The following is an 18,861-nucleotide window of genomic DNA, read 5'->3' as shown; positions in this document are numbered from 1 at the left end:
CAGACTTCAGTAGCCTGAGTTAGTCTCCACTCACTGCTACACCTCTACGCACCCTCACACTGGACTGTGTCAGACGCGGATGAGATAGCTAATACTGTACAGTGAAGTCGGCAGGTGAGAGCTAAATCTAGCTTTGAGGCTATTTTATGAGAAATGACGATTCAAACATGGCCCTCGTTGACTGAGTGTGTTATTTTGACTGGCTTGTATATAGTAGCACGCCAAGCTAGCTTGCTAATGCTAGGCTAAAGCTGTGTAGCTAGGCTAAGTTTTAAAGGCTACCTGCATGCTAGGTAGCAAGTTTCGTTGCTTTTACGTTTATGTATAGGGCATGGGTATTTTAAGCACGCTTCTCTTTGTCCTTCTTTATTTTTATATATTTTTTAATGACTGAATTAAAATGTAACCGGTTTGTAGTGAAGGCCTTTGACAAGTTGAAAGGTTTGATGCTAGCTTGCTAATCAAGCTGACGTTGCCAGTGTGACTTTATGAGAATAATTACCAGATATTAAATAAATCTGAAGTCGCTGTTTAAAATTTCAGCTATATATTACATTTATTAACACTGTTTCTATAAAGAGCAGTCATTAATCTGAATTGCATTGTCTTGCATCATGTGAGTTTCACCTGACTGTGTCAGTGATAGCATCACTTGACAGACTGCATGATCATGGTCAGCCTGCAGACTAACTTGTGTATTTACATGGTTTCTGCACGCAGGAACAACCTGACATGATTGGGATGAATTCTTATGTAACCTTGATTTGCTGGATCACATTGTTCTTTTCAGTACTGCACCAGCTGCCTGTCATCTGTCCTCTTTGTTTAACAGTGTGGGTGTAGTCACTTTGTAATAGTGATGGTATTGTATAGCTGTAAGAGTAAATTCCTATAACTCAGTGTGTGTTTGTTTCCAGGTTGGATCTCTGAGATCTGCTGCTGCTCCTCTCCTGTTTCATCTCCTCCTTCCTCCTCGCTCTGTTCACATCAATATGGCCAGCGGGGATGATGATGACCCCATTATAGAAGAGGTACGGCTGAAGTAAAGGGCTACCCACAATTAATTTATCCAGCTAACAAGAGGAATATATCGTACTCCTCTGTGCTGTAAACCTTCAGTGCTTTCAGAAACACAGCAATGAGTAACACCATTTCTGATGGCAAGGGATAGCAGTTGATGGGAATTACTGATGCCAGTATTTATTCTGCCTTATATATCAATCCCTCAAATTTCAGGGATATGAGGAGAAAGTCTGGGCATGCCTGTGTATCATAACATGGGATATTTACCATCAGGAATGGACATGCTGCTTGGTTGGAAAGCAGCGCAGCTTGTATAGAGTTTCAAATGCATGGCACTCCTGGGATTTAAACCCCTGTTGCATGCAAAAATGTTTCAGCATATTTCTGGTGTTTCCCACAACTTGCAAACTTTGATGTTTGGGCATCATAGTAGCTCAGGGCTCTGAGACACTGACCGTGTAATCTGAACATCCATGGTTCAAGTCTGGCAGGGAGCTTTGATTCATCTTAACACCTCTCTTTTTTACCTCATGTTGTCAATTTTCTTTGTGAAATGAAGCCAGGTTTTTGGATGGTTTCGTCCGCTCCTCCATAACTTCATGTTATGTATATTTTAATCACATAAGTAATCACATGAGTTTGATGTTACAGTTGTCAGAAAAACATGCTGGCATAGCTTGGTGACCTATGATTGAGATTGATCGGACAGATTTGAACCTGTTCCATCCTTATTGATAACATGTGCAGTCATGACTGTGAAGAAGTGCACTGTAGTTTAATTTGAACCAGAAATACTCACTAAATTAGTCCCCAAAAATGCTCTGTTTACCTCAGATTGAGTGATGTTTAACAGCTAAAGAGCCCAGCTTTTGGGCTATCTGCTTACTTGTGGTCAGCAGCTGGATGATGAGGTGCAAGACGAGCTGCGTAAAATCAAACTGTATTTTAAAGAAGTGCGGCACACAAATAAAACCTGCGCTTAAATTTGTTCAGCCAGTATATTACCATCTCACTTAAGCTGCTGTGTGTTGCTACAGGAGAGTCATTTATATTAAACAGTATTTAACAGGATATTTGAGCCTGTTTAATATGTGATTTATAGGCAGGGATGCGTTGATCTTTCCATACTTCCAACTCGGGGTGTCTGTGTCATTAATAATACATACCTGTTCTCTCATTTGCTCATTTAAAATCTGTTTACCACACTGCTCTGGAATAATGTTTATTTAAGATAACGCTAGCACAAGGATTGCTCTTTTGCTGCTAACTGAATAAATGAATGTAACATAAGAGAAACACTTTTTAATGACATCTATTTATATCCTTTTTATTGTAATCTTAATGAGAGCAAGGTCTGTTTAGCAGAGATAAGACAACACACACAACAAAACGCACCCAAGTGCAAACAATCAGTCACACAAGCTCTGAAAAGATCCCAAATTAAGAGATTAGAGTCATCCAATGAGGGGAGATCTACCTGTACCTCACACCAGTTTGTACAGTAAAAGAATCACTGATAATCAATGCTTCTGTTTCCTTCAGATTGATGTGTACCTCGCCAAAAGTCTCGCAGATAAGCTCTATCTGTTCCAGGTAATCTTTTCCTTCTGTTGTACTTAATTCTGATGAATTCAGCTCCCTTTGTGTCCTGAGTCACTCATCAGCTCTCTGGTTTCCTCTGACACAGTACCCTGTCAGACCCTCCACTATGACATATGATGACGTCAACCACTTGGCGGCTCGGATCAAACCCAAGCAGCAAAGGGTAAGATTAGGAAGTAATTATTTTCTTATTTTATCACCCCTAAGTTTGGAAAATGTTTGTAATGTTTCATTTCATGTATAACTCAGGTGGAGCTGGAGATGGCCATCAACACAATGAGTCCGAACTACTGTCGCAGCAAAGGGGAGCAGATTGCTCTGAATGTGGACGGCACAGCTTACGATGAAACCAACACCTACACAGCGTATGTTTACTTCACAACCTCATCTGCACTTAACATGAATCTGTTCGTATTAGAGATAGACCGATATGGTTTTTTCAGGGCCGATACCGAGTATTAGTAGTCAAGGAGGCTGATAACCGTTATTTGGAGCCGATATTCATTTGCAGTAAAAGTGAAAATATTGGCGTCAAAATTTTGAATAATACAAACTCCAACTATTAACTTTGTTTAAATGCCTTTAAGCATATGTTTATTAAACAAACAAACAAAAAGCACAGGGAGTTCCCAGGGTCAGCAGCATCTCTTATAAAGTTCACTGAAAATTTAAATAAATAAATAAATAACTTCCTGAAGTTTTATAAAGTAAATAAAACAAAGTTAAATAAAATTAGCAAAGAAATGACTTTTTCTCCTCTCCGCCGTGTGTGTGAGCACTCTGCACACACAGCTTTCACTGCTGATTGGCTGTTACCCGTGCCATGGCTCTGCATGTAACCAATCAGTGCTGTGGGTGGGACAATGCCGGAGACAGAGTAGTGACTGCAGACGGAGAGGCGCGGCTGCATCAGAGCCAAAATAACCCAGTTTTAAATTGATCTCTTATCGGCCGTCGGATTAAAAAAAAAAGGCTGATGCCGATATGCGTCAAAATGCCGAATATTGATGCCGATAATCGGTCTATCCCTAGTTTGTATGCCTCCTGTGTCTTTTAAAAGTTCAAAGCTTGATTAAAACATTCCTGATCACGCCGGTGTTGTCCATTACACCGACACTTTTAGATTGTAATTGTAGCATATGTTGTCTTCTCATCTTACTGTTGTCAACAATACAAACAGGCGTATTTCTCAATATGTCTAATTAAACTTTAAACCTGACATGAACAGCGAATCGCTGCAGAGATTGTCCCAAAGTGAACTTTCTGAGCCGCCTTCTCTTGTTTTCCTTCCTCAGGAAGATGATGGATAAACAGACCTTTTCCTCCATCCAGGCCACCACCAACACCTCCAGATACGCTGCTGCTATTTTTCGCAAAGGTCTGATCTGATTGTTTCGTCTGTCGCACCATAATGTGTGTAGTCTGTCGAACCTACCTCTTGTAAATACACAAAGGTCACTCATACAGTATGTTCACAGAGTCCATGTGAGCCTCTATCAGTGTTTCCTTCTGTATCTTATCTCTTAGATTGAAGGTGATAAACACGAGTGCAGCATGTAACAGCGGCTTTGTTAGTGTTTCAGTCTGTGATTGTTGTGTGTTTAACGTCAACAGGCGAGCTTCACGTCACACCCCTGACAGGAATCCTCCAGATGAGACCCAGCTTCTCGTACCTGGACAAAGCCGACAACAAGACCAGAGAGAGGGAGGCGGCCAATGAAGGTGTGTGGTGTGACAGAAAATTGAGGGGAAACATTTTTATCTGCTTTTTCTCATTATAAATTTGAAAGTGGAATATCTTTGGATGTTAGACTGACATTTTGACAACACACAACCTGAGTAATGTAATAAAATGTTTTATAGACGAAACAACTGAGATCTCCAGATTTATTGATATTTCAATTTGTCTGTTAAAAACCTTTTGCCCCTAAAAAAAATCACATTGGATGCTTTCTGCGACTTATAAATTGGGATAAAACATTGTGCTAACTGGTATGATCAGGTGTGATGATTGTTACATGTCTGCAGGTGGAGACTCTTCCCAGGATGAAGCTGAGGAGGAAGTCAAGGCCATCACGGTAAAGACCTGAGTGTGCACACGCACTCACGCACACAAAGTACACTGACTCAATATTTCAATATAAGCCCATCCTTTCTAAAATCATCTGCTTTTGTTCATCCAGGTGAGGTTTTCTCGCCCCGAGTCGGAGCAGGCCCGGCAGAGGAGGATCCAGTCGTACGAGTTCCTCCAGAAGAAGCAGGCGGAGGAGCCGTGGGCTCACCTGCACTACCACGGTGTCAAGGTAGGAGAGCACTGCTTACTTTACTTACTTTACTGTGCTGTATTTATCTTCTCTCACTTTTTGTCAGGAGATCTTGTTGTGAAGCGTTTGAACCATCAGGTTTGTCTTTGTCGTCTTATTTAAATGCAGGATAGCCGCTCGGAGCATGAAAGGCAGTACCTGTACTGTCAGTCTGTGGACGCCTCCGAGAACTCTGAACTGGTCAAAACTCCCAAGTGAGTGTCAACAAGACACATCTCATTACTTTGACTTAGACTGACATTTTCTGAACCAGGATTTTAGCTCACCTGCTTGTCAGCGGTAAAAACTAATGCAGTGGATTGTTTCTGTTGGAGAATTTTGGGAAGTAAAACATCTTCCAGAATTTAGAGCTATTGGTTCAACTTTTCTAGTTCTTACAGGTGCATGCTCACGTCTGACCGCTTCCCTCTGACTCTTTATTTAGGGAGTACCTCACCATGCTGATGCCCCCTGTCGCAGAGGAAAAAGTGTAAGTACAAAAGAACGCTTTTAACAAAAGTTCTGACATTTAAACAAAATAATGATTCCAGAGATGCGTCATTAACTCTCTGTGTTTCTTCTCCACGTCAGTGTGAAGCCTGTCGGTCCCAGTAATGTGCTGTCCATGGCTCAGCTCCGCACGCTGCCGCTGGGAGACCAAGTCAAGACCCTGATGAAGAACGGTAGGCGGACACACGCAGACAGAACTGATCTGATATCTGTCGGATTAAATCACATGTTTTTCTTTATAATAGAAAATAGAAAATTTGATTATTTAAATGAAGATTAGTATCCAGTTAAGTCCCTGTTTCCATTGCAGTTTTTCTAAGTGCCAGACGGGGGCGACAAAGCCTTATTAAAGACTTAGTCAAAGCTTTCTCCAGCTCAGTTACAGATGTATTAAATGGATCCAAATCAAAGTGCAGAGTTCTGCCAGCTGCTTTCTTACAAACCGGAGGCTGGTTTGACCTTAAATCAGCTTCTTTAGCTTTTTACACTGCCAGCTCAAGGCGGGATTATTACGCTTCTGTTACGTTCCGTCTTCTATGTAAAACGCACGGAGGAGAAATGGTGGGGTGAAGTCGTTCCACCTCTGAGCCGGCATCGGAGGTAGTATCAGAGCCGGCAGGGCGTAATGGCACCGTGTGTGTGTATATGAAGCAACCGCTGTTTGTTTCCTCGAGCACGTTTTGCTTCCACAACATCGGAATGCTGCGTAAAAACACACACCGGGGCGGCTTTACACCGGCGTTGCTTGGTCCAATGTAAAATGGTAAAGGCTGCATGATGCTGGAGCTTCGTTACGCCGCTGAGCCGGAACCGCAGTGTAAAAAAGGGCTTTTGTTTTGAGCTTATAACTGCCTCTGTCAGTTCTTAACACTCATTAGTTTCCTCTTTCTCTCAGTACGTTTCTCCTGTACCTGCACAGCTTGTGTGTCCGTCCTCTGACTGAAGTGTTTCATGTCTCCTCTCGTCTTTAGTCAAAATGATGCCGTTTGCCAACCTGATGGGCCTGCTGGCCTCTGGCACAGACTCCACCGCAGTGCTGCGCTGCATCCAACAGGTGGCGCTGCTGGTTCAGGGGAACTGGGTGGTGAAGAGGTGAGACAGGAAGCTTCAGTGCAGATTTATTTAAACGTTCCTAAAGTGTTTTACTCAGATTTAGCCCTGCAGCCTCTAATAAGAGGTTTTGTGTCATCTTTAAATATTTGTGTTACATTAAAGTTTGTGGTCTGACTCCTGGTTTCTCTTCCTAGTGATGTTCTGTATCCTAAAAACACCTGCAGTCCTCACAGTGGCGTCCCTGCTGAGGTGCTCTGTCGGGGCAGAGACTTTGTGGTGAGCTGCTGTCACTGAATTACCCGACATGAAACCTTTAACAGTGTAGAGCCTCATGTCAATCATTACTATGTGTGTTTTTGTGAGATCGAAGTGGTTTAAAAGTCGTAGTGACCCCGTTGTTTCTTTTCTCTGTAGATGTGGAGGTTCACTCTGGAGCGCTCTGTGATGAGGAAGGAGATCACAGGCATCATCAAAGTAAGAGTCACAGAACCATAATGAGCGGTCACTACGACGACTGATGACAAAACAAACATCTTTAACTTTACTATGTACAAGTTGTGTTTCCAACCAGTTATGTATCTTACCATTTTGGAACTTTTTGATATTGCTAGTAAACACTGCAAAAGGTACGACCCCAGAGGCTTCTTTCATGGCATTGTTTCTCAGATCAGATCGTAAACAGACTTTTTGCAGTATAATTTGCATGTGATTAGATTCTATTAGTGTGTCCAGATATCACCAACCTATCTGCATTAGTTGCTATGGAAACAATGTGATGCATCTTTCCAACACGGATCAGAAGCAAGGAGATCCATCTTTTCCCTCCAAACTGACAAGTCAAATAAGACGATTTGTTTTAACATCACTTGTTGTTTTCCGTGCGTCCTCTGCCAGTCACACATTGATTGACCAGGAGTCAGAGATCTTTAGCCGCACAGTTGACAACAGGAATCTTTCCTCTGGCTCTTGAAGTCGGCCGATTTAAAAACATCCAGGAGGAACGCAGGTCGTGTGAATTTTGTGAAATGGGAGAAGTTGAAAATGAATCACCTTTTCTTTTGTATTGTCCTTTTTATGATGAGATTAGAGTGTATTTGAATGAATTGTATGCTGGAAATGTTTTGGTGCACTGACGACGACAGGATGGATTTAATTTTAATGTTGGGAGCTGGGAGGAAGTGTCAGGATGGTTTGTTTCCTTCACATTATTTCTGTCTTCTTTTGGTTTTTGGTCTTTTTGTGACTAATGGAGTCTTGTAAGCTTTTTTGGGCTGGACATATTGTTTATGCATGACACAGTAATAATACTAAGATTCTGCTCAGCAGCTCTAAGTAGTTTGCACAATGTTGGATCCAATTTTTTTTTGCATCACAGAATTTAGAAATCGATCTATATTTCATCTGGATATGTTAAATAACAAAACGTATCTGTGCTGGCAGTCTGAACGAGGCTGCCGTCTCTTTGGTGTTCGGACTGTTTGCAAGAAGGTTGTTTGCATAAGTTTGAGATACTTTCACTTGATCAAAGTCTTTTTATTGAAGAATTTCACAATATACAAAATACAAACGGTATACTGTATCTAATCTAGTCCCCAGTATCCACCCACCCGCCCACCCACCAGACCCATACCGCTTAATTAAAATCAGTTATTTTACACATTAGACAAGGAGGAGAAACAAGAAAACAAAAAACAAGCATACAGACACACACACAGCGACAGAACAAGTCAGAACCTTATGGGGTTACATTCTCTGCTTCCATTTTTCCTATAAATGTTAAGAAAGGCTGCGAAATTCACAGAATCTCTGGACAGACCCTTGGAGAGAGTATCTGATCTTCTCTAGGTTAAGATGTTGCTTCATCTCTTTGATCTAATGGGAATGCGTAGGGGGGACAGGGTCTTTCCACCTGAACAGTATAAGTCGCCTGGCCAACAAAGTGCAAAAGGCCAACATGTTGCACTTATAGTTACTGAGATACACACACTGCGGTGTAACACCAAATAAGGCAACACTTTCACTTCTTTAACTTGTTGTTAGACTGAGCTGTGCTGAAAAGGCTGCTTATATTGCCAGCACATCCCTCTGATCTGACAGTTTACTTTATTAAAAAAAGTAGCTGTATAATTTAGTTAGCCGCTTCAACAATTTGTGGATGAGATGAATTTCTCCAAGACCTAAATCTTTTCTACAGCAGCAGCCTAAAGGTGTTCATCGTGAGAGGGCGTACATGAACTCAGTCCAACCTCAGTCGGCTGTGGTTGTTTAGATCCTAAGCAGGAGCGCCTTTGACTGCCTCCTCTAACCACCCTTCACCTCCAGGCTACGGTTGCTCTGCTCGTTAAGGTAAACTGAACTAACGCGTTCTTCCCTCTGTGTTTTGTCAGCTTCCTCCGGAGGACGTGAAGGAGTTCCTGGAGCATGTGGCAGCTCCTCGAGTCAACCGGGGCTGGGAGTTCCTGCTGCCTACTGATGGAGAGTTCATTAAGAAACACCCAGATGTTGCCCACAGGCAGCACATGCTGTGGCTCGGCATCCAGAGCAAGTAGGTCGCACTTAGGGAGGCAGGAGGGAGGGGTTTTTAACTGCACCATCTCACAGGGGTAAACGTTTGTTTTCTTTCAGGTTGGAAAAGGTGTTTAACTTCTCCAAAGAAGACTTCATGCCAAAGAATTCCCTTCAGCCTGGTGTGTACTGTTCGCTTGTTGATACATAGCAGATAAAATATTCAGCAGGATTAATGATTATATTCTAACTGATGTGTTTTCCAGAGCCGGTCCATGTGAGCGGGGAGCAACGTCTGAAGGTGGCTCAGGACCGCGTCCAAGAGCGCCGCCCGTCCCTACAGAAGGACCTGGACTCCAAACGTGCAGGAAGCAGCGTCCACATCAAACAGGAGCCCGTCGGGGAAGACGAACCCATGGACACCTCCTCCTCCATCCCCAACGGTTCAGTCAACGGTTACCCCAGCACCGCCTCCCCCGGCTTCGATCACACCAACGGTAACGGAGGGGACGCGTCCACCCTGGAGCTGCAGGACTTTGTGAAAAAGATTTTCAGGAAGCATTTTGTACTGACTCTGAACGAGTTCAAGAGGCTGTTTAACCTCCACCTGGCCTCCATGCCGGTGGGTCGGAGCGTCTTCCACTCCGTCTCGGACCACATGCTGCAGGAGGCCATACTGCTGAGCCCGTGCAAACAGATAATGGTGCCTGTGAGTATTCAGGGAGGATGTCATGTTCTACTGTCGAAACACTTCTGGATGTAAAACACAGCTCTGCAGGGAGCTGCTTTTGTGTGGGTGTTTTGCAAAAGGTATCGGTAAGTAGATGCAGAAATATGATCCAGTTTTTAAAGGATCATCAGGCATCAAAATGCTCTACAACCATCTCAACGCTTCATGTGGGGGCTGCTGTGGCTCAGTGGTAGAGTCGGCCGTCTCTCTTAATCAGAAGGTCGGGGGTTCAATCCCTGACTGCTACAGTCAGAAGTTAAAGTGTCCTTAGACTAGACACCGAACCCCCCCTCCAGAGTAGAGTAGATAACAAACATAAATAACAAAACATAACATTTAAACAAAGGCAGATACTACAACATATATTACATCAAACATTACAAAGTGGCTGTAGTGCATCACGTTCAACACTCCGTGCTTAGTCCATACATGAACCCTGTGGCCTACTTAGACCCCAAATGCTGATTTCATAGCTTGACAGACTGAGGGACAAAAGAGCTCCTCAGTCTATTCAGTGGAGCCTGTGGGACTCTAACTCTGTTTGATGGCAGAAGCTGATATTCTTCAAATAAGATATGAAAGGGGTCAGATGTAATATTACTTGCCAGAGACAGCGTTCCTTTAGTATATGCTGCTTGAAAATGTTTGGTAAAGCTGTGCTGGGCAGGAGTGGATAAACACGGTGTAAGAGTAACTGCTCTAAAAAGTAAAGCAGACGCACTGACAACGGGGTAGAGATGGCATCATTGGTCAACTCTGTACCTGGTTTCCTATTGGTTGGGGGAATTTTGACAGGGTTGGTGCATCAGAGGAGAGAAAAAAATGCAAGAGCGGATGTTTCACAAGTGTACAGAGGGGGCCTGAGTCTGAGGACAAGGGTTGAAGCTGGAGCGAGGGACATTTTGTCAGTCACAAACAGGAGCTATTTGAGCGCAAAACCAGGTTTTTCAGGGAAAATCTGAAGGAAAAATCAACAAGTCACGCTCTCAAGACGAATAAAACCACACTCTAAAAATAGGGAAATAACTCCATAGTAGTGAAAGAGCACTTTGAGTGGTTGGAAGACTACAACGTGTTATACAAGCACAGTTTACCATTCATTTAACAGGAAGTGCTGGAGCTGCAAAGTTAAAAAATCACAGCCTCTCAAATATTAACTTTTTCCAGTCTGATAAAAAACTCCTAATGTTCGGGAAATTGACACGTCAGTCAAAATTTTAGACAAAAAAAATGTAAAAACATTATTTGAAGATTGATTGATATAAAAAAAGATCTTAAATTAAAGCCTGAGTTAGAGCAATGCTGTAAACGCTCCAACGTCTGTATGGTTCAGCAAATCACCGTAAGCTAAAAAGATAAGTTGGACAAATCAAGATTTTGAAGATGTTTCTAGAATTACCTGGTTGACTGAGAACCTTCACAGACATTTGAAGATGTTCGAGTCTAAGACATAACACCATCATAACACAGGCGGACTACAGACTCCGCCTGTTTCAGTGACGCTGTAGTTGTGTGAAATCAATAGGAGACGCAGTGCTATAACTGATCTGGACATGGTTTTGTGGCCCTGTTGGGGGATAATTTGACGACTGTGATTCTGCTTTTTTTCAACTCGGTCTGTATCAAACACAGAAGTAACGATTGGATGAATCAGATTCCTTTTCAAATCGGATCACACCAAATTGCCCCACCTGAGGAACAAGCAGTACTGAGCAGTCCTCCGTCCCCTCTGAGATTAAAATCCCCTTTGTCCTGGATGAAGACGCTGCTCCCCCTCTAGCTGAAACAACCTGTGCCTGCTGACGGGGCTTCCCTCGCCGGCAGCCTGAGCGCAGAACGTATCAGTTTCCTCCGACAGAATAACGACATTAACGGTCGTTTTGCTTGTGAGCTGTTGTCTGTGAAACAGTCGATGCACTGAAGCAATGCAAACCTGGTTATCAGGTTCCACTGAAGTTCCTGCAGCCACCTGATACCCGTGTGTTTGTTGCTCTGTCCACTGCTTAATACAGATGGATGTGAGCTGTTTATTTTGGCCGTGTTTTCCTTGGTGTGGTGTTTGCTCACAGGGCAGGGTGTGGCGTCTTGTTTCATTAAGCAGCCGGGTCTCCTGCCAGGTTCAGCTCTGTCCTGGCTTCGGTCTAATCCAATCTGTTTCCTTGACATGAGAGGATTTTCATCTCTGTAGGGGTAGGGAGTGGACGGACGCCATCTTTGTTACGCAACCGATTATTGGCCTCAGAGGAAAGCTCATTAGTGATCAGAGAGGGACTAATCCGGCTTGTTTGTAAACGAAGTCTGATCTGGAATCAGGCGACGCTTCTTCTGCATCACTTTAAGCCCCGTTGTTGTGATGTGTGACAGTTCATGGGTCAGATTTGTGTCGGACAGTGGGGTGTGTCTGGAGGGTAATCCTGGTCTGGACACTCGGTGTTGCTCCTTCCTTCAGAGCTCGGCCTCTTCTTGTCTCCAGCTTGGCATTCAGACAAGAGATCAAATGATGCGTCTCAGAGGAAGGAAAGCATTTTCTCTTGGCTGTTATTTGTTAGCCATTACATAAACTCTCTTAAATCTAGGTTTTTATGATGCCTTATTACGTTTGTTATAGACACACTAATGCCACTCCAAAACAGTCTCATAGCTTCTGGCTGCATTCAAATACTCATTGGATATCCCCAAACTTCGCTGTCATCACAAGCTTTACGTTTAATTTTGAGGCTACTTGGACGCTTAAAGTCGAGCTGAAACGGCATTTCGAGAGTATCTAGCTTCCGTATCGTGACGTATTTCCGAGTGAAACAGGACGTGCAGGCGGGACATATCATTAGAGGGATTTGATTTGATCGTTGAGAAGTGGGCGTAGACAGACGGTCTCCACAGAGCAGTAGCTAGCTAACTGACCGAGCGTTCTTGGTGCTCTGCGGCTAAATGTTGCAGATTGATTGGTTGAAATTGTTTGGTGCTAACTTACGTAAGCACGTGTGAAATTTAGTTTTACCAGAAGAAAAAATGATCGGATTTTGATATAAGAATACGAAGAAATGAATTTTCTGTATTTTTTTTTGGCCTATATTGTCAAATAGATGCACAATATTACCGGGGATGTGATCTAAAAGGATTAAAATGACATTTTTCATTTCACCTCGACTTTAAAAAGATGTTCATGTTCCAGTATTTGTGCTTTCATTGATGATTTTGTCCCAGACTTGTTCCTGAAAGCCACAAAAACATTGCTTTACCTGCCTCCTGACCAGAGTTAATGTAATGCATAACTTTACTATCTAGAGACTAACAAGCTATACGAGCATTCACAGCCCAATACGGCCTTACAAAAAACATGTGGGGAAAAGTTGATATGCAAAAAGAAAATGTATATACATGTTTATTAGGATCAATTCAAATTTATTTGGTTCCCCATTTTTCTGCAGAATATCCCGTCAACACAGCAGGTCAGAATTTTGGCCGTATTTCTAGAGATGGCAGTTATGAGTCTTTGCAGTGATTCTCGCTCAGCTGAAACATTAGCTCGTGAGACTCGTTCACCAGGTCGATTACCCGTAACGACAAAGAAACAACTCGCTTCTTCCTCACTCTCGCGGCTCACATTGCATTCACTGGTCTTCTCTTAAAGTCATCACTGTATAACAGTTACTTGGTCCAACTTGTCCGTTACAAAACCTTCTGACGTCATAATGTCTTGATAAATAAAAACATAATTTAGTCCGTCAGTGGTTTACACGTCTGTGAATTGGCTTTGTAAGCGCGCCTGAAATACTTCAGCCCCACTTCCGTTCATAATCTGGTCGTATCGTTCATGAGGACCATTCTCGTTCAGTGAGTGAGTGAATCGGTTAAAGCAATGACATGGTCATTTGATAAATACAGCACTCCCCCGAAAGGCGATTGGCGCGCGCTAACATCAATCAGTCTGGTTGTCTAAAAGGAAGAAGGAAGGGATGGGAAGCCGAGAGCAGAGCAGAGTCGGACGCAGTTCTGTTGGACGTTAACATCAAGCGAGAGTGAATGTCCTGAACGGCAGAAACGAATCAATGCATGGAGTTGAACGTATCAAGAACTACAACTTTCACCTTTTGAGGGGTGTTCATGGGAGTGGTCGGGACCTATTTTTTCTATTATCCTTACGCCACATGAATGCAGGATAACTTAAAGCAAAGATTGTAAACGTTTTCTAACGTAAACATGCTCATCCTGGGGCGCTGGTTTAGCTCAGCTGGTAGAGCAGGCGCCCCATGTACAGAGGCAAAGTCCTCAATGCATCCACCGCAGGCTCGACTGCGGCCTGCAGCCCTTTGGTGCATATCAATCAATCAATCAATCAATCATCAATCAAATTTTATTTGTATAGCGCCAAATCATAACCAGGGTTATCTCGAGACACTTTACAGAAAGAGCAGGTCTAGACCGACTCTTTGTTAAGTTATTTAAAGAGAGGCCCAACATGAATCCACCATGAGTAGCACTTAGCAATTCGGCACATTGGCAAGGAAAAACTTCCTTTTAACAGGCAGAAACCTCGAGCAGAACCAGACTCATGTTGAACAGCCATCTGCCTCGACTGGATGGGCCGAAAATGGGATAGAAGGAGATGCAGGATAGAGACAGGCAAAGAGAGCAACAACAACATATGTTCTTGTTACCACAACAACATATGTCCTTGTTACATGAACAACAACAGACACATACTTATGGTTGCAATGCCAATAATAGTGGTAGACTAGGGTGAAGATTGGCTAAATAAATAAATAAATTAGCGAGAGAAGCAGAGTAATGATAAAGGCTGAGGTAATCGTAAATATCAGCATATCATTTCCATTTCCTGCCAGCTTAGCTTTCCTGCCAGCTTAGCTTTCCTATCTAATGAAGACAAAATGCCAAATAAAATGGCAATCCACTTCCACAAAGAAAGTGGGGAGAGGAGTGCAATGCATTTCTGTTATAGTGAACTGCATTAAACAACCTTTCTGCACCGTTCTTCTGCGAATAGCTTGTAAGCTTTTATTGAGTGCACAAGCAGGTGTCCAATCATGCAATCATTGAATTCTGTTCACATAAAATGATTGGATAGATTTATTAAAGGGTCATAGTTACTGGCTGTTGTTTTGTCAGTGTTGGATTTATTCATCGATGTCGGGATGTAAAGAGAATTTTAACAAATGTGACAAAAGCTGCCTTCCAGTGTGTGTTGCTCAATGTGCATGTTGAAAGAGCAGAGACGGTTTTAAAATGTACACCGCTAACTTCCTGGTCGAATGCTTTTCTAACTCTGTTTCTCTCTGACTTTAGTTTCCTGCTCAGAGCAAAGCGGCGCCTGACGAACAGAAGGTGTTTGGTTTGTGGGAGACCGGGGACGACTTCGACAAGGTGAGCACTCTCTGAAAAGGTTCAAAGTAGTTTCACAACGTCCGTCTTGTCTTACAAAACCGGCACTTACAGAAACTCCCCACAAACCTCAAGTCAGAGGCGACGGCCATCACAGAATTTCACATGACTTTTCGACGCAACACACAAAGTGTTTCAGTGTGAGCCACGATTGGCTGCTTGATTCACTGCATAGCAACACAGATGAAATAAAGTAGGACACAGTTAAAGTGAACAAGCTGCATATCAAGTGTGAGCTTCTTCTTCATGTTCCTTCCCTTTAATACTGATTATACGAGAGGCGATGCTGGATGAAGCTTTGTAGTATTTATAGTGACGACAGGTGGAGTCTTTCCTTTGTGTTAAATTAAATTAATAGGACAATATGTTGGGAGATGAGCTTTATCCTCTTCTTTCTGAGAATCGGACAAGAAGATCAATACCTCACTCGAACTATGCTGTTAAGTTTTTAGCTCTAGAAAGCAGGTAGGTTAGCCTAGCTTAGCATAAAGTCTGGAAACAGCTTGCATAACTCCACCTGTGGGCAACATAATTCTTCCTGTCAGCTCCTCTAAATCTCAAAAATTTAATCTCATTTGTTTTAATCTGTTCAAAAACAAAGTAGTTTTTTTAAGAGGATTTATGTCTGAATATTTCTTGTTTGTTCCAGAACAGTTGATCAAAAGAAAAACACTTTATTATTGACGACACAAAAAAGATACAACACGCTAATCAGTGAGCTTAAGACATCCGGTTAGAGGGATTTTGATCTTCCAGCTTTGCCCTTTACAGGCTTTGTACCATGCTATGCTAACCTGCTGCTAGCTCTAGCTTCAATTTAACACATGAGAGATGTATCAGTCTTATTATCTAACTTTATATATCTAATCTCTGAAACCGTCGGCTATCGTATGAAACAATATAGCCTCTGGGGATCATGCCAATAAATCCCCCGGAGGAGCGCCCGTAGATCCGTTTGTGTTGCGTCTCCGTTTCACTGTAAGGTCGGATTGATCTTTTCCGCTGCATTCGAGGAAGTCGGGAAATCTGAACGCTGAGCAGCTTTCGCGACACAGTGTCAAGGGAATTTATCTCAAGTTGAATTTTAGATCTAGAACAGATTGTTAGCTGTTAGCATGCAGATGTCTGTTTACAGAGATTAATAAGAAGCTAAATGGTCGTCAGATCACACTGATGGGATGTCATTACGTCGCAGCCTGCTGCTACGTGATTGGTCAATATTACTCGGACTACAAGCGTTGTACAAACGGAAACCAGAACACTTGCCGTCCCTAAAATCCACGTCCCTGTAAATAAAGATGAATAAAACTGTTGAATGATTCCTTGCCATTTATTCTTTGGTATGTTTGTCGTGTTCCTCCTGCAGCACCGTCGCCTCCTGTACGACCTGTTCACAAAGAACTACCGCATCCGGAGGAACATGATACAAGCCCGACTCGCGCAGGAGTTTGAAGACGTTCCGAAGGCGGATATTGACCGGCTGCTCAATGTGAGACTTTTAACGGGACTGAACTTCTTTTAAGGGATTTTTAAATATATTGAGTTGTTCTTCTAACCCTCCATCTGTTGTTCCAGGAGTGCTGCAGCAGCCACGCAGGGATGTGGTACCTCAAGGGAACGATACAGTCGTGACGCTGAGCGCCTGCCCCCCCCCCTCTGCGGCCACCGTCAGCCAATCAAATCCTCTCCTCTGGTGTCCAGTGGGAGGGGCAGTCGGACAGACAAGAGCCAATCACAGCTCTCCCAGCTCTGAGGGCGGAACAAAGACGGTCGTCTGCTCTGCTCAGAACGTGAAGCTCGCCTCGAATCAACTGAAGCATTTCTGACACAAACACGAGCGCTGCGACGCAGCGGAGGAAAGAAACTCCTCACATACTCACACAGAGCTGGAGTGTCTGAGGGGAATATGCATATTAAAAAGGAAGAGAGCAAGATATATATATATATACGGTTTATCAGTAGATTTTTGGATTATGACCTCATGTTTGATTATTTTTGAATTCAACTTCTACCACATCAGGATGGTGTTTATTATAGAAAGCAGCTGTTGCTCAAAGTGCTTTCATTTTACTCTGATTTAAGAACATGTTTACTTTGGTATCACCAACAAGCAGACTGTGTTTGAGGCCTTGTGGGTAAAAAAAACTTAAAGAAAAAAACCTGATTTATTTGCATCCAGATCTGATGATGCAGTCGCTTTATTAAGAAACGTTTGAAGGCACTTGAAGAGACGTTGCCAAACTCATGAGTCAGCAAACCTGAAACAAAAAGACGCACGCAAACGTTTAATGATGCAAAACAAGAACAAACTGTCTTCATTCTCCTGCTCAACTAAAATAATGTTTCTGGCAATCATGGACCTGGAAACAGCCGCATCCAATGTGGCTCTTCCCTCATTTCTGTACGAGTCAGTCAAACGTGTACTGAAACACTAGAGAAGCGGATGAAATGATGTTGAGGTTTGTTTCTGGTTGAATGTAAAGAGTTTCAAATCCTTTGAGAGGCTGATTTGTTGATGGCCAATAAAGATGTGAATTTGGAAACGTTTCTCATACTTTGATCATCTAAATCGTAACGCTGGGCCGTCTTTGGAGAACAGTTGTTTCTATAAATACTCTGGTGTATCGCCATTTGCTGCTATCTTGAGCCTCCATCTTAAAGTGCCTCCGCCTCACACGGCTTTCAGGACGAACTCACGTTCATATACAGAAAAAACAGGAACAACAATCTCTCATTTAATACTTTAAAAAACGGTCAAACCTGTAAAAGTGGAAATGTGAGTGCAGATTTAAAGTACATTTAGAGGCACATCATCAGATGACAACAGTTGTTTTTCTTTTTAATCTGTTACTTTGCTCAATAAACATGTAATGTCAACATGTCTGTGTTTTCTCTGTTAACTACATCAGTTATGGCAGAACTCTTTCTCAAGCACAGAAGTTATTAGGAAGTTTTAGGTACTCGTACCTGAGCTTTTCAATTTTCAAACTTCATAACTCTGGCCATGTCGGGAAGATGTTGTATTTTTCATTATATTTGCTTGAGAACTCATATTACAGGTAATCTTCCGTGTTGAGATTCTTTTAAGTATAATTTTTCGCCTTTAGTGAAAGGACAGTGGAAATGAGGAAAGAGAACGGGGACGACCTGCAGCTAATGGTCGCGGAAGTCAAACCCTGCACTGTTGCATCAAAGGCTGAGCCTCTTTACATGGGGTGCACGTTTTAACCACTGAGCTAAACCTTTGCCCCGCGTGTCAGATTAATAATAAATTAATTAATTAAAATGTGGCTATTGATCCTCAAGGGGAAATTCTTAAGACCCCTAGCAGAGAAAAAGTCTATGATGTAGCAAACTTAAGCTCCTCATTTACCAGCTGCAGCTTGCAAGTGAAGTACACATAATTTCACAGTCAAATACATGTGATTACTTTTTATGACTCGTAATTAAACATACCTGATTATCTTTTTGAAACTCAGATACCAAATGAGAGGGATTAAAGTCTAGGTTACATCCACACCTGTCCTGTAAATGTGCGTCACTGTTTGATACAATTAAAAATCACAACAGATTAAACTATTCCAAGGGAAAACTACACAATGGTCTGTCCTGTTTGAGAGAAATGTAGTGTGGAAGAAGAATTTACTTCACTGCTAGGCTCTTTGCCCAAAACGACATGGTTTCTGGATTGATAGTGAATGCTCAGGTAGACCCAGACCCCACTTTAATAATCCT

General features: G+C 42.6%; 1 protein-coding gene across 1 annotated transcript; it reads left to right on the top strand.

The window, feature by feature from the left end:
* The first annotated feature begins 29 nt into the window (after positions 1–29).
* polr3e (polymerase (RNA) III (DNA directed) polypeptide E) lies at positions 30–18,005 on the top strand. Its single transcript, XM_069664421.1, has 21 exons — positions 30–114; positions 918–1,031; positions 2,566–2,616; positions 2,711–2,788; positions 2,875–2,990; positions 3,921–4,003; positions 4,240–4,347; positions 4,654–4,703; positions 4,809–4,928; positions 5,058–5,143; positions 5,374–5,418; positions 5,520–5,611; positions 6,410–6,530; positions 6,686–6,767; positions 6,906–6,965; positions 8,879–9,036; positions 9,117–9,178; positions 9,263–9,705; positions 15,031–15,108; positions 16,493–16,615; positions 16,702–18,005. The coding sequence occupies exons 2-21, from the start codon at positions 993–995 to the stop codon at positions 16,756–16,758; spliced, it is 2,052 nt and encodes a 683-aa protein (XP_069520522.1). The 5' UTR covers positions 30–114; positions 918–992; the 3' UTR covers positions 16,759–18,005.
* Positions 18,006–18,861: the final 856 nt, after the last annotated feature.

This window comes from Semicossyphus pulcher, unplaced genomic scaffold (assembly GCF_022749685.1).
Source record: "Semicossyphus pulcher isolate SPU_LCO1_2020_fin unplaced genomic scaffold, fSemPul1.0.p SCAF_16, whole genome shotgun sequence".
In the NCBI taxonomy this organism is placed as follows: Eukaryota; Metazoa; Chordata; class Actinopteri; order Labriformes; family Labridae; genus Semicossyphus; species Semicossyphus pulcher.
This window is presented reverse-complemented; position numbering and strand designations above follow the sequence as displayed.

What these genes read in the sequence shown, in the direction of transcription:
- polr3e (XM_069664421.1), top strand. Translation starts at nt 993, where the DNA reads ATGGCCAGCGGGGATGATGATGACCCCATTATAGAAGAG. An exon ending in TGCACTACCACGGTGTCAAG is followed by an intron (nt 4,929 to 5,057) that starts GTAGGAGAGCAC and finishes ATTTAAATGCAG; the next exon opens with GATAGCCGCTCGGAGCATGA. An exon ending in CAAGACCCTGATGAAGAACG is followed by an intron (nt 5,612 to 6,409) that starts GTAGGCGGACAC and finishes TCTCGTCTTTAG; the next exon opens with TCAAAATGATGCCGTTTGCC.